General features: G+C 32.2%; 1 protein-coding gene and 1 long non-coding RNA gene across 4 annotated transcripts; both read right to left on the bottom strand.

Annotated features, from left to right (window-relative positions):
* Nucleotides 1–836: 836 nt before the first annotated feature.
* LOC114414473 lies at nucleotides 837–2,591 on the bottom strand. Its single transcript, XR_003667218.1, has 2 exons — nucleotides 1,848–2,591; nucleotides 837–1,751 (listed from the first exon to the last, which is right to left on the bottom strand). It is a non-coding gene; the product is annotated as an uncharacterized LOC114414473 (long non-coding RNA).
* Nucleotides 2,592–5,317: 2,726 nt separating this feature from the next.
* On the bottom strand, nucleotides 5,318–10,698 carry LOC114414471 (bifunctional dihydrofolate reductase-thymidylate synthase). 3 transcript variants are annotated; one of them, XM_028378748.1, is made up of 12 exons: nucleotides 10,453–10,698; nucleotides 9,351–9,874; nucleotides 8,861–9,260; nucleotides 8,739–8,783; nucleotides 8,476–8,541; nucleotides 7,697–7,758; nucleotides 7,528–7,602; nucleotides 7,267–7,432; nucleotides 7,055–7,178; nucleotides 6,590–6,696; nucleotides 6,350–6,509; nucleotides 5,318–5,569 (listed from the first exon to the last, which is right to left on the bottom strand). In XM_028378748.1, the coding sequence occupies exons 2-11, from the start codon at nucleotides 9,785–9,787 to the stop codon at nucleotides 6,399–6,401; spliced, it is 1,593 nt and encodes a 530-aa protein (XP_028234549.1). In that variant the 5' UTR covers nucleotides 9,788–9,874; nucleotides 10,453–10,698; the 3' UTR covers nucleotides 5,318–5,569; nucleotides 6,350–6,398. The 3 variants fall into 3 exon arrangements, with proteins under 3 accessions (XP_028234549.1, XP_028234548.1, XP_028234550.1); XM_028378747.1 differs by having other exon boundaries at nucleotides 6,374–6,509; nucleotides 10,453–10,630; XM_028378749.1 differs by lacking the exon at nucleotides 10,453–10,698 and adding an exon at nucleotides 9,976–10,117 and having other exon boundaries at nucleotides 6,374–6,509.
* Between the last annotated feature and the right edge of the window lie 3,541 nt (nucleotides 10,699–14,239).

The following is a 14,239-nucleotide window of genomic DNA, read 5'->3' as shown; positions in this document are numbered from 1 at the left end:
GCACAAACTCAACATGCCACCATATATTGTCTGCCACTGGCTATAGATTTTCATTTTTTCATTTTTTTTTATTTTTGCCTTTGTCTAGTGCTTTTGCTTTTAACTATTCAAATAACAAGTGTGGCAAGTAGGAGCCACGCCATTTATGCTTTATTTTCATCCTCCGTGGGTAAAATATCACTTCTCGATTCATCATGTATGTTTTTGTTTGGTTAAAAAGAATCAGAAAAAAGGGTGGGAGATGAAAATAATACTACTATAATTGTTTAATAGATTTTTTGGGAATGGATGTAATTTTAAAATTTGTGAGACTCACTGTATTCTTTTTATTTACTTTTATATATCTCTTCTCATCTTTTTTTTATTTACGGTTGTTATGAAATTGGATAAAAAAATGATATTAGTACAACAATTCATATATTAATTTGTATAATAAAAACATTTTAATGTCAATACCTACTTATTTTTTTATAATCATTAACAATTTTGATATATATAAATTCACTCACTTTAAAAAATTATTCTTCTTCCTCATCCTCATCATTCTTTACAGTAGGTAGACCCCTAAACACATATATATATATATATATATATATATATATATATATATATATATATATATATATATATGTTAGGTTGATATATGGACCTTGGGGTGGGTTAGAACTTTTTTGGCACAGACATTGATATTGACACCCTCTAATTTATTATTTAAACACCAACACCACTGAAATGACAAAAGCACCCTTTTGATGTTTAGTTAAAAATACTCCCGAAAGAAATATATTTCTGTTGATTACATATGTATGCACTCCCAGCAACGTAAACAATACAGCTGAGCAAAAACAATGCTTGAAAGACTATGATATATGTATGTTGAGCGTAAAAATGTGGGCTGAATCTTACTAAGCTTAAATTTCATTCCCTGAGTAACAAAGCAAGAAAAACTTGATATGAGCACTTGGTGCTTCATTCACACTCATTAAAAACTCTTTCCAATGCATCGGTCTCATTAGGCATCAGATCTTTATGCACAAACAAGTTAAGCACCTCCATTAGAGATCTTTAACCCAGATTAACATATTTAGAAGAAAAAATACAAACAATTCTTTAACTTGAGTGATTTGTATCATTTTTTTGTCATAAACATGACCAGGTAAGCATGCTCTAATATCACTTCTTCCAACAGTTCAGCAACCTTGTTTCTGTATTTAGGAAATAATTCATCAATTATTCCTTCTCCAAACCGTGCCGTCATAAAAGGTTCAGTAGTAGCTCTCACATATTTGGCGATGAATTTGGCTCTGACATTAGTATCTAATACGAAATCACCATTACCATTCTCCTTCAAACCGTCATCCCAACGCGACTTGAATGTCTCCAACTTCTCAAGAGTGAAAGACCCTTCTGCACCAATCAATTGCTTAACTTTCTTAGCAGTAAGACCATATCTTGGCATATTAACACACTCCAACTTAGCTTGACTCGTGTACCTCTGAAACCATGTCAATGAGAACCAAACCAATTAACCCCCAAGGAGTTATTATGTCAAAAGTTTCATCTCTACCAACAAATCTTAGAACCATGCCACCACCACGCAATAATTCCTCCGCGCGTGATTTTAGAAACAGATTGAAATATGGACTAAACTGGTCAAGGTATGCTTGGTACACTTCGGATGGGCTCGTGTTTGTGAAGTAAATGTTTCCTATGTTAACTAATCATGTTCCCTTAGCCAACCCCTTTGGAGCCTGTTGCAAAATTAAACATGGAAAAATAAATATTGAAATGCTGCTGTATGTGCATTATTTTGTCACATTGTATCAGTATTATAAATTGAAGTTAACCTGAGAGAGCCAATGAAGACTGGTGGAATTGCTAGGGAAGAGTCTCCCATAAAAGCTTCCGGGCGTTGCGTTGATGAAACATGGACTAAACTTCTCTCCCTCCTCTAGTTGTTGAAATCGTTTTGAAATTGATCGTTGAGGTAAATTTGGGATGTGGGTGGCTCGTGGTTAAAGCAGCGACTTTTGTCATCAATAATATCGTACGCCACCTGAAGTGAATTTGGTCCTGAAGAGTAACCTAAAACGGCCACTTTGAAACAGCTTGGGTCAGAGTTGCAATACGGGGTCATCATACTTTCTTCCAGCATGGGTTTCCCTTTTGATATCATCTTACTCTGCATGAAATTAAAAACAAATATACTTACGCACACGGAGCAACCATGAAGCATAATAGAAGATGAATTAAATTGGTCAGAGGAAATGAAACAAGAAAAAAGTCACAAATTTGATTCTCTTGACTAATAAAAATTAAGAATTAATATTGCAATAAAATTATCACGGGCACACAAGATATCATATGAAGATATTGTTCAAAATAATTATATATAATATGACAAGAGAGAAAGAGAAAATAGCACTTGAAAGGAAGAATTGTTTGCGTAGCTAGCTTCTCACGAACCACTATTAGCGAAAATGAATTGCACTGTTGCCATTAATTAGTCACAACACTAAGACTGATGAATATCAAACAAAGCCTATGACTATGTTATGTTATGGGTCACTATTGCTAATTTGGTGTCAGAGTCATGAACGTCCCTCGCCTTTTAAAGAAGCGGAGACCAACAAAATTCAATTTAAGTTGGCTGTCAACTCTAGAGTTCAAATATCCTTACGTCAGTTCATACGCAAGAAAAAATGTCTACATTGCATAGAGGGAGTTTGCTACGTTGCTTGTCTGAAATATCATAAAAATCGTAATCATTTCTTGGAATGGTTAAATTATTAATTATGTGTTTGGTTAACTGTTGAATGGACATTTACACAATCTAATGCAGGAAACGGAGAGGTATGTTTGGTATGTTAGCCTATGAAGGCATGTTTTATATTAAGAAGTATAAAAAATAATTTTTTTTCTTTATCAAGCCAAAGATTTTATTCATTAAAAATAACAAGGAAATTTTAAACCGTGGCAAAAACTTACAAGTGATACACTATCAGATTTTTAAGTCCCACCAAAATTCATCTATATTTATAGTAGAAATTAACTTATTTCAAATATTAAAATAATTTAAATCGTTAAACCACTAAAAAGAATTTTGTAATTTCATTATAACAATTATAATATTATGTATCATATTAATAGTAATATTTTTATTAAAAAATATTGTTATTAAATAAATCAATATCTCAAGCTTATTTGACTTTTTTAAGGTATGTGGCTTGACATATATAATTAAAAAAAAATTAAAAAAGTTTAAGTCTGACCTTATTATTAAATGAGTCGAACCTTAAACGGTTTAGATCATATGCTCCCAACAAGCAGCCTAATCTACTTCCACCTCTAAGTAGAAGGTTAGGTAGGAAACATAATCGTTTAAGAGATAATTTATGAATTGGCCTATATGAGATTAAAGGACATTGTTATGTTAAGGTGAGGCTTGAGAAGGCGAGGGACCTCTTGTTCATCAATTTGATGCAAATGTTAGGTTGAGTATGAACCAACAAGCTAATATTCACTTGGCATCTCTAGGTTTTTATATTCCCTTGTCTTGCCTCTCAAATAAATAAATAGTTCTATCTAAGGGTGAAAGTAAGTCGAATCATCCGTCGCGGACCTATGACTTGGGTCATTTAAGGTTTGGTTTGGCCTGACTTAACTTATTTAGCAAAAAATTAAGCTCAATTTTTTTAAAAAATTTATTTAATTAAATAAGTCAAGTCACGAGTCTAAAGAAAAACCTATTAAGTCTGACGAGTCGGCCTGTTTAGTAATAATATTTTTATAATAAAATTATTATTATTAATATATTTAATATTATAATTGTTTTATTTAAATTACAAAATTATTTTAATAATTTAATGATTTGAATCATTTTAATTAATATTTAAAATAAATTAATTCATATAAGCATAGATGGGTAACAAGGATATGGACTCTTTACTTTTGGTGAAACTCAAAAGACTTTAGTAACATATTACACGCAAATTTTACTCATATTTTGTGATTTAAAATTATCCTATTATTTTTAATAAAATATTTCTTTTGTTTAATAAAAATATTTTTTACACTTACTATAAAACTCACTTTTAAATAGACTAATGGGTATATCAGGCTTATACAAAAAGCCAAGTCCAGGCCTAAAAACAGGTTCGTATCAGATAACACGTTTAGACATGAAATATAAAAATATAAAACAGGTTAAACTAGACTTAGGCGAAGCCCAATCCAGCCCCATCCATTTTTACCCCTGGACTCCTACCTCAAAACAAAAATATTCATTGGCTGTCTCGTACCACTCCATGAGCTTTTTTTATTTCACTACTCACGAATGTTCTATTCTGTTTCTTACTAAACTTGATTTTTCTCTGATTGCCATGTTGAGCTTTTTTCAACAAAAATGACTTCTGCCAGGTCACTGCTATAAGCAGACGAGATGGGAGTAGACTTTCCTAGAGACTAGTTTGTACTTTGTAGTTCTTTTGCAGTTTTGCTGTCATGAGTTAACTGAATCGGTCAAGTTACAAGACAAATTATATTTCAGCAAAATGCAGTTTACTCTCTTTTCATTTCCTTGTCTATTGAAACTTTGTAAAACCTAGTATGTAGCTCCTCTTAAAAAAAGAAAAAAACAAGTAAAACTAAACAATTTTTTTTTTAAACAGCCTTATCCCAAAAATGTAATTAGTAACTATTCTAGTTGTCCTCTATTATTGGTGATTTGCTGAATAATTAAAAAATATGATGCAACAGCATGATTTCGTTGTTTGTGGTTTGTCTGGACGCATTGATACAAATATTATGTGTCCCTTAGATAATAATAATAATGATAATAATAATAATAATAATAATAATAAAAACCAACAAAATCCCTTTTTTTTGTGGCGAATCTATCAAAAAAGGTACTTTTATATCTATTTAAACCAAGGGCATTGCACTCAATTATGTTAAGTATCAATCAGCAATACCCCAAATCTGAACTATTATTGACAAGCAAATTCAAGTATGTACAAACGCCCCCAAAAATAACGTGATTGAAAAAACTCATACTAAGCATAAATACCGATTTTTTGGACCAGCTAAGAAACTAATCATCTATCCAGAACTTAGTCATACTATGCTTGTTTAAACTTATGAATATAAATATAATTTATAACTCTTGTAAATTCTTTTTAATATGTTTTTATAATACCAGTTTTATTTCACCTTACCAAAATATGTTACTTTTAAAATATTTCAACAATTTATGACATAAACTAGTATTATAAAAACTTATTAATAGGAACTTAAGCTGCATGTCCAAAATATCAAAAATAAAAAATAGAAATGGCTCACATAAAAACACCGGCTTTATCTTAAACATCGAGTTTCAGATCCCTCAAAAGTACAATAGAGCGTGTACCTTGGAAAGGAAGGAAATTAAGTTAATCTAAATCACCTTAGAGGCATAACAGGTGGAGCCAGAGAATTCCCACTTAAGTAACAGTATTTATGCGATGAAGTATGTGCTACGATATGTTCTTTAATTGTACACAGATTTAACATAATCTTCCTAAGGTTGTGCCTGAAACAAAGGAGAACAGAAGGCTTCAACATAGAAGACCAGCAAATAAAACACCAGACAAGAAAATGCGAAAATCAAGTGACTAGGTATCCATTAAAGAAATGCAGTGCATATATATCTCTAAGCATTGTCATGAAATTCTCTGAAAAGCAGAAACATTTATAATTTATTTTGTCTATAAAACTCAGAACTAAATATCTGTACGTTGAAATTAATCCTTTTATGTTTGGTAGCTATTCAAATTATGAATCAGTTTTAAGTTAAAACTTGTTCAAAAAAATCCAAAACAAAAATTTGAAACTACTACGTAATTATTTAAATCTAAAGTTTCCATTTTCTTTTCCTACTTCCTTTCAATTAGAGACTCTGATAGTACTGGACTAATGGCATTGGACTCTGATATAGATAATGGAAGGGAATTACTTTTTGTAATATCCTTTAAGTTAGTCGCATCACTTCTAGAAATTCCAGAAGATAAAATAGAAAAAATTATGATTTTAAATCAATTCAAATTCATATAGATTTATGAAACTAGTTATAAAACCTAAACAGTTCTGAACCAGTCATTTAGCTTGCCATACAGCCCCTAAGGTGTTTTTAATAAATTATGAGCTATCTTGCACAACACATCAGCATCCATGCTCACCATGGTTCTACTGCTCATAGACCATAAGAAAGCACCAAACCACATTCTATGAATCTCCTTTTATATAAATAATAATGGTTACAACAGTATCAAGCAGAGTTCTATATATATAAAAAAATAAAGTACATTCTTGCCTCATTTCAAAAAGCAGAAACAACCTGAAGGAGTGAGAATCCCCAGATTTTAGACAGACAGCTTCATATCAATCTTCTGGTGAGGATCATAGCCTATGAGCTTGAAATCAGCAGCCACAAAAGAATCTATATCTTTCTTCTTTGGATTTATCTTCAAAGTCTGCAATGAAGTACATTAGGGGGTAAACAAGTAAAAGAGTCAAAAGATAAACTTAAAGAAGTGCTAAACATTACACATACTGGAAAAGGCTTTGGCTGGTTATGGAGCTGCTCCTGCAAAGGCCTCACGTGATTGCGGTAAATATGAGCATCCCCAATAACATGAATAAAATCACCAGGAATGAGATCTGACAAGAAAGAGACATAGTATAAAGATTGATGATTATTTTACGTTTAAATTACTCCTAATGCTGTATTTTCTCTAGTGATATTATCAAAACCAATAAGCTTGTGAACCCTGAATCTACTTAGACCCAAACTTCAATTAAAAACTTATTGATAAACTTCTGAAAAAACCTCTACCAAAAAATCTATAAAACAATTGAAAAGTGCAGATAGAATACTACCAAGAAAAACAAGAGCTTAGGCCTCTAGTATGCAAAACTTTCTCAGTTACTAAAAAAGGGAATATATATAGAACTGAATCGACCTCCACACATAACTAAAGTCCAAAAATATAATAAATAAAAGACTTAATGAGCATACCACAAACATGAGCAATCATGCATGTCAAAAGGGCATAAGATGCAATATTAAATGGAATGCCCAGGCCCATATCAGCAGATCGCTGATACATTTGACATGATAACTCCCCGTGTGCTACATAAAACTGCAAAAGTTAAAAATTAAAAATATCAATAGGTGGAATATGTGGAAGGGGCAATTTTTCAAAGAAAAACCTGAATTAAGCTGCAGACCTGTGCAAACATGTGGCAGGGTGGAAGTGCCATTAATTTAAGATCCACTGGATTCCATGCAGAGAGAATGATTCGCCGATCATCAGGATTACACTTTATCTTGTTAATAACATCTAAAAGTTGATCAAACCCTTGGCCGGAGTAGTCATGATGCATGTCAGTATATCTATAGAATGTAAGGCAGCGAATAAAGAGGTGAGCAATTCCTCACAAAACAATCTATTGTAATACCAGCAGAAAAAAAAGGTATAGTTCCCCTACCTGGCACCAAAGTGCCTCCATTGAAACCCATAAACAGGTCCCAAGTCACCCTCCTCCCGCTCTGTCAAACCAACACTGCAATAAAAAATGTAAAGCCAATTACAAACTGCAATATAAAGAAAAATGTACAAATTGTACTTAAAAAGTTGAAATATATAGTCATGCTTGCCCATCAAGGTATTCTCTGGATGCATTGCCATCCCAAATATGAATGCCTTTTTCCTGTAGCACCTGAATATACCTTGTTTTCAGAATGAAGTTCATATGATAAAATCTATCATACCAGTAAAAGATTCCTTGATAGCTGAAAAATAAAACACCTCATGCAAGTGAAATACTGCAATTGAAAGTTTAGTTCATACCCTTTATTTCTAAGACACCAATAAGAATCAGAAGATAAGCAAGTGAAAACTGTGAAACCATCTTATATTCGAAATCCACAGAATCTTGGATACATACATTATTTTTTTCACTATACAATATAAACTATAAAGTCAACTCCATGAATGTCCTTAGTAACCATTAGGATTGCAACCCAACTTATGTAGATAGGCAGAGAGCAAGCCTAGAAATTCTTCAAAACAGTGACAGGTTCGAGCCGGCAGAAAATGAGTTCTCCTTGAGCATGGAAAACATTTACTACTTTTTTTATATATCTTGACATTTTGAACTATGAAGGTACTGCTGATAAAAGATACTTAAAAAGAATGCAATTATATTGTATAAAGTTCAATAAATTATAAAACAAGCAATGCTATGAATATAAGTTAGTTTGGAAGCAACTGAGCTTTCTACATGTTTACATCTATTCAAATCCAAGCTCAAACAATATATAAAACACACCAAACTCATGTTCCCAAATATTTGGCTCATGTCAGCTTGTTTGTGGCCAAACTAAGAATAGGTGAGGATTCGTGCATGAAAAAGATTGGTAGAAGATATCATTACCTTGGCATTTGTTGAGCCACTGATAAACCAAAGAAGCTCTTCAACAACCCCTCGCCAAAATACTTTCTACAATCAATCGAAGAAATCAAGTCAAATTCTCTATCAAAATTTACAAATAGATATTCCCCTTCCATAGCAAACATCCAAAGTAGTAAACACAATAATTATCAAAACCAAAGGAAAAAGAAAAGAATTCACACAAAAGACAAGTTATTTTACACAGCAGATCAAACACATCTTAAACCATAATCTCTAATACATGCCTTAGTTGTTAGAAGAGGAAAGTTTCCACGCAGATTGAACCTCATCTGTGCAAATATAGAGACAAAGTCAGCATATAAACTACAGCAACCCTTAATATCCCAATTGAAAGTTGAAATGTTACCTGGCAACCAAATTTTGACAAGGTACCAGTCCCTGTCCTATCACCCTTAGTTGTACCTTCAGCAATGATGTCCTGAACCAGCTTAAGATACAGATACTCCTCATGTCTCTCAGAAATCATTTTAGGAAGAAAAGAAAAATCCTTGACCTCAAATTTCATGGACTCAGAATTATTATCAAGAAGTGGATCAATGTTCTGACCCGCGGACTCTGCAGCAGAACTCCGTACACGCACATAAGTGGTGAAAGAATAGCGGATGTTGTTTTCCACTTTAGGAAAGGATGAGTACCATGGCCGAAATATAGTGAAATCAACTGGAGGCATAAAAGTGTCACACTCAATGCTTGACTGAATTTCCGTTAAGTGGATAGCTTCACATCCAGGCACATTGAGAGCCTCTCTGTACGTGAAAATTATCAGCTATAACAAAGAAAGAGCTTAACATGAAAAGGAAGGAGCATATGAGAAAATATTTTAAAGAATGATGTACCTAAATATCTGACCACCCCCTATAACAAAAACTTTCTCAATTGACAGAGAGTAAGGAGAAGCAGCTAACAGTTCCAATGCAGAAGACATGCTTCCACATATAACAACATTCTCTGCTGTTGCAATATCAAAACTTCCTGAGCGAGTAAGAACAACATTAAGGCGACCAGAAAGAGGCCTGTACTCAAGAGGGATGCTCTCCCATGTTTTCCTTCCCATTACAATGGCATTCTTCTTCCCAGGATCAGATGTTTTCATAGTGATCTCCTTAAAAAACTTGAGATCAGTAGGCAATCTCCAGGGTAATTTCCCATCCTTACCGATGCCCCAATCTTGAGTGGCAGCCACTACCACTTGGTAAGTCCTTTGCAGGTTAGGTAGTGGATTGACACTGCCATTGCTGTGTCCATTGGAGATTACAGAAGAATCACTGGGCATTATAGAACTCAAACGTCGACAGTAACTTAAAGACGGTGTCTGAAAACAAGGACTGCACAACCAATTCTTTGGGAAGTGCAGAGAAATCTGAAACCGAAAAGGGTAATAATTAAAATTAAAAGAGGTAACTATAAATGACACCAGTCATGCACAAAAAAACACTTCAAAATGAAGGGAATGCAACATACTGTTAGAAAAGAACAGAAACTGAACAAAAACGCTATGCAACTAAGCTAAGACCTAAGTTGCTTCAAAGCTGATTACTAGAGAGGAGAGGGGATCATAACCCCGTATTTCAGCAAGAACTGGTGCAGCTAATGCGTGTCACAGAATGGGACAAAACAGTGACCCTAAGACCTTATGTTTTGGCTTCACAACAAAATGAGAATATTCTCAAAGACTCGGCAGTAAAATTTGGAACCACCAAACCAGTAATAAAAAAATTCCCAAATTGAACACACACATGTTACAATATAACTGCACAAGAGGCACATAAGTAGTTGAACCATTTTCTACACTATCAAAACCACTGAGGAAAATAGAGAGATTACAAAACAAAGTAACCATCTATCTAACATACATAAAGTCCGCAAATAACACATGCAACATAATACTGACACAAAAGAAAGCAAAAAATAGAAAATGTGAAGAAGAAAGGAACTGACCGATGTCAAGCCGAAGCACGGAATTTTGAAAGGATTATGACCTAAAAAGGTGCAAAATTCCACGAACTTGTTCAACTCAGGAACAATATCAAAAGAATGTTTATATTTATATTATATATAAAGAAGAAGAAGAAGAGGTCATGAGAAAATGAAAGAAAAAGTGACGAATAGAAGTAGCAGCCGAGAGTGGAAAGCAGAGAAACGGGAAGCAAACGGGTCGGGTGGGTCTGTTATACGAGGCCCGGTCCGATCGGGGTTATATTGGACCGGGTCATGAATCAATAAGGAAGTAGAGATAACAAATTAGGGGCATTCAGAATCAAACCGACAGTAACACTGAAAATCAAGAACACTTATCCTCGGTCTTAAAGTCTTAACTCTAAATTTAAGACTAAAATATTTAACAATTACATTAAATTAAATGTATAAATTTTTTTAAGTTTTTATGATTAAAAGTAAATATTATAAATATTAGTTTATTATATTTTTTAGAGTAACTTACACTCGTATTTCATGTATTTTTCTTAAATTGGACTTGATATCCTTCTCTTGTTTACATTACTTTTTTAATACCCTTTTTTTAATGTCGTTAACTAACATCAATTGAAATATATGAGTAGACGAAATTATCCTAATATCTTTGTTACACTTGCAACTCCTATTTTTCTCAAATTGCACTCGATACCCCTCCTTTTTTTTACATTAATTTTACCCTCATTTTGTTAACGTTGTTAGCTTACATCAATTGAAATATGTGAGTAGACAAGATTGTTCTAACATCTTTGTTAAATACTCAATAACAAATTAACAATTGACCTTGTGAATGGACATTTCTTAAGGCAGTAATAATTTTTCCTTTAATACTTGACTCTTACTTCATTGTTACTAACACTTGAAGAAGATGTAGCTCTTGATTGAGACATTATATCAAACACATCAAAAATAAGTATTTAAAAGAAAAGAGTTAAAAACACAAATACATGAACAAAACACTAAAATTTGAAACAAATGACCATATTCAATCAATATGCATTGTTGAGAATACGTCCAATAAAAATGCAGCAACCAAACGATCCAACACATGCCAAAAAAATTGAACTAAAAAAAAGAAGAAAGAAGGATGTTAACACATACGTACCAATAAGGTGGATTTACATCCAATAAAAAGTTGAATTCACGTCCAATTAGAGAAAAAAGAAAAAAAATGAATAGTGTTAAAATATTTTTAGGTTGAAAATGATGTCATATCTTTTATAGAGTTAAGAGGAAGAAGATGAGGGTATTTTAGACATAAATTTTCATTAAAAGTCATGTGACCAACATGTGTCTACTTTCTGTTAAATTATTAAACGGTGCTTAGGAGAGAAAGGGTCTAGGTGTAATGTGAGCTAAACAATTAAGTAATTTTTTATAGGATGAAAAAAAAGAGAAATATTGGATACAATTTGAAAAAAACACAAAGGATATGAGTGTAATTTTCTCTTGTTTTAAGTTTAGTTGTTGCAGCTCGAAAGCAACGATACCTGTGTTTCAAGCCTAAAATCAAAGCTTAGTGTTATCACCAAGGGCATTTCGTTTCATTAGGGAGCACCAAAGAGAAACTTATCCATTTGTAGACCATAATCCAGATTTGATATACAAACCCACACGAGAAGAGAATATGATTTGTTGTTTCTGCTTCGAGTGAACAGACTGGGCATCCATTACCACCCGAGCCACAAGATATATTCCTTCTCGCTAGGTTGCACTATCACACTCCCCTCCTAATGACCCATTCATTTATGTTTTATATTTTCTCTCATTTTCAAAATTTTCGTTCATGTCCTAATTTTTATTTATTATCAATTTTATGAATTTTACCCACAATAATTTTTCGTTTTCCTCCAATTCTCCTCTTTTAATAGATAAATTTGTCTCTCTCTCAATTGTTCCTTGCAGGTCTGATGTGATGTGAATATATATATATATATGGTCATATGCTAACAAATAATAAAAAAATTGTGAGAGAAATTTTGTTACAAGAACGTGAAATATATAGTATTTTGAATATAGTTTGTTTGAAATATATGGGTTTGAAAGGAACATGAAAAACTTTTATTTGGAGGGTTGTTTGTAGCATTGAGATTCAAAGGAGATATTATTTTAACCGTTACTTCTAATAGAATAATTGTCTTGCTCATTCTTGAAGATAATGGATTTAAGTTTTCATTTTAGTTTCAAGCAATTAATATTTCATTTATTTTTTCATCATTGCAACCACATGTTACTAATGTTACTATTGAGTAAATTGTATTTCATTTCTTTAAAGTTTAGTTCTTAACATATTTAGATATATTTTTTCTTATAATAAACACAATTTTTATATTTTATTATCATTTTATTTCATATCTATCAATTTAAATTTATTTATTCTTACTATATAATTTTGTTAAACTCTAATAAGCAAATAATCTCGTGCTTCGTACAGGTCATCCAACTAATTTTACATAAAAGGAAGAGAATAAACTAGAAAATAAAACAAGTAATCCCAATATAAAGCATTTTTTAGTCAATTTTTTTTAAAGGCGTTTTTTAGTCCTAATATAAAGTTAGACATGAAATTGAGAGTTAAAATTATAAAATTTTATTTATGATATTTACAAGTCCTTTTAGAATCTACATCTATAATAATAATAAAGAAAATATTCATCTTTAGTTTACACATTTTTTATATTATTTTATCATTAGCCTTCAATGACAACAGTTATTATCTTCTCAATCATGAGAACTATGTATACCCTTCAGCCATTTATTATTTATTAAAAATAAAATACTAAAAAATAGTCATACAGTGCCTATTCCCCTGCAGGGAGAAAGAAAAAGGCTTGTGTAAGTAAGTAATAGACATAAGGGCAGCTCCTGAAATGTCCAAAGGGAATGGAGATGATGGCATAATGTAATAGACACATATATACCAAGGAAGCAAGACGTTCTGAGCTGCGTGGGGGATGACGTACGATTTCATTTTATTTTTAGTGAGTGGTATAGGACTTAGGAGTAGGAGGCATGACATACATGAATATGCTAGTCTATATTTGGACTAATGTCTAATAGTGGAGCTCCATAACAGTATATGTCTACCACTTCCAGCCAGCTCAAATCTGAATAATTTAACTCTCTCCCTCCTGAATCAACCAAAATCATATATATCAATGCTGTCCTTCAACAATATTAGCGGCTAATAATGCTCTCATTGTTATTCTAATTTATAGAGAGGAAATTTCTCCACTTCAAGCCTAACCAACATAACCACTTTTACATTTTTAGAAAACTAATTTAGTTACCAAATTTATTGAAGGAGTAGTGTTACTGTTAGCTAGATCACCAAATTAAGGACTTTAATTTCTCTTTTTATTATTATTGTTTGGATGTAAGGTTGGTCTAGTAGTAAAAGAGAGAGAGGTTATATGTTTGAATCTCCCACTAAATGATATTAATAACTAATATTTGTTGATAAAAAAATAAAAATTATTATGAGGATGTCAACTTGGAAAAAAAGGAGACTAGAGTGCAATTGAAGTGTCTTTTACAGAGAAAAATAATGCAAACGTAAGAATGGATGAACTGGCATATAAGTTTGCGTGGAAAAGAATATGTCATATGCGATTGTGAAGCAACAGAGTGGCTTGCATTTCGGCAAATCCAACTCTCATAGCATCTGAATCTGACAAAGAATCACCTAATCAAAGACCTCTTCAACGGAAAATGACAATAAATAAACATAAAAAAAATAGCAAACTCTAAAATT

Source organism: Glycine soja, chromosome 6, assembly GCF_004193775.1.
Source record: "Glycine soja cultivar W05 chromosome 6, ASM419377v2, whole genome shotgun sequence".
Classification (NCBI taxonomy): domain Eukaryota; kingdom Viridiplantae; phylum Streptophyta; class Magnoliopsida; order Fabales; family Fabaceae; genus Glycine; species Glycine soja.
This window is presented reverse-complemented; position numbering and strand designations above follow the sequence as displayed.

Excerpts from the sequence above, each read along its gene's own strand:
- LOC114414471 (XM_028378748.1), bottom strand. The coding sequence starts at position 9,787 with ATGCCCAGTGATTCTTCTGTAATCTCCAATGGACACAGCAATGGCAGT. Across the intron at positions 9,261-9,350 it reads GGGGGTGGTCAGATATTTAG|AGAGGCTCTCAATGTGCCTG; the intron begins GTACATCATTCT and ends TTTCACGTACAG. Across the intron at positions 8,542-8,738 it reads TTCCTCTTCTAACAACTAAG|AAAGTATTTTGGCGAGGGGT; the intron begins GCATGTATTAGA and ends GATTGATTGTAG.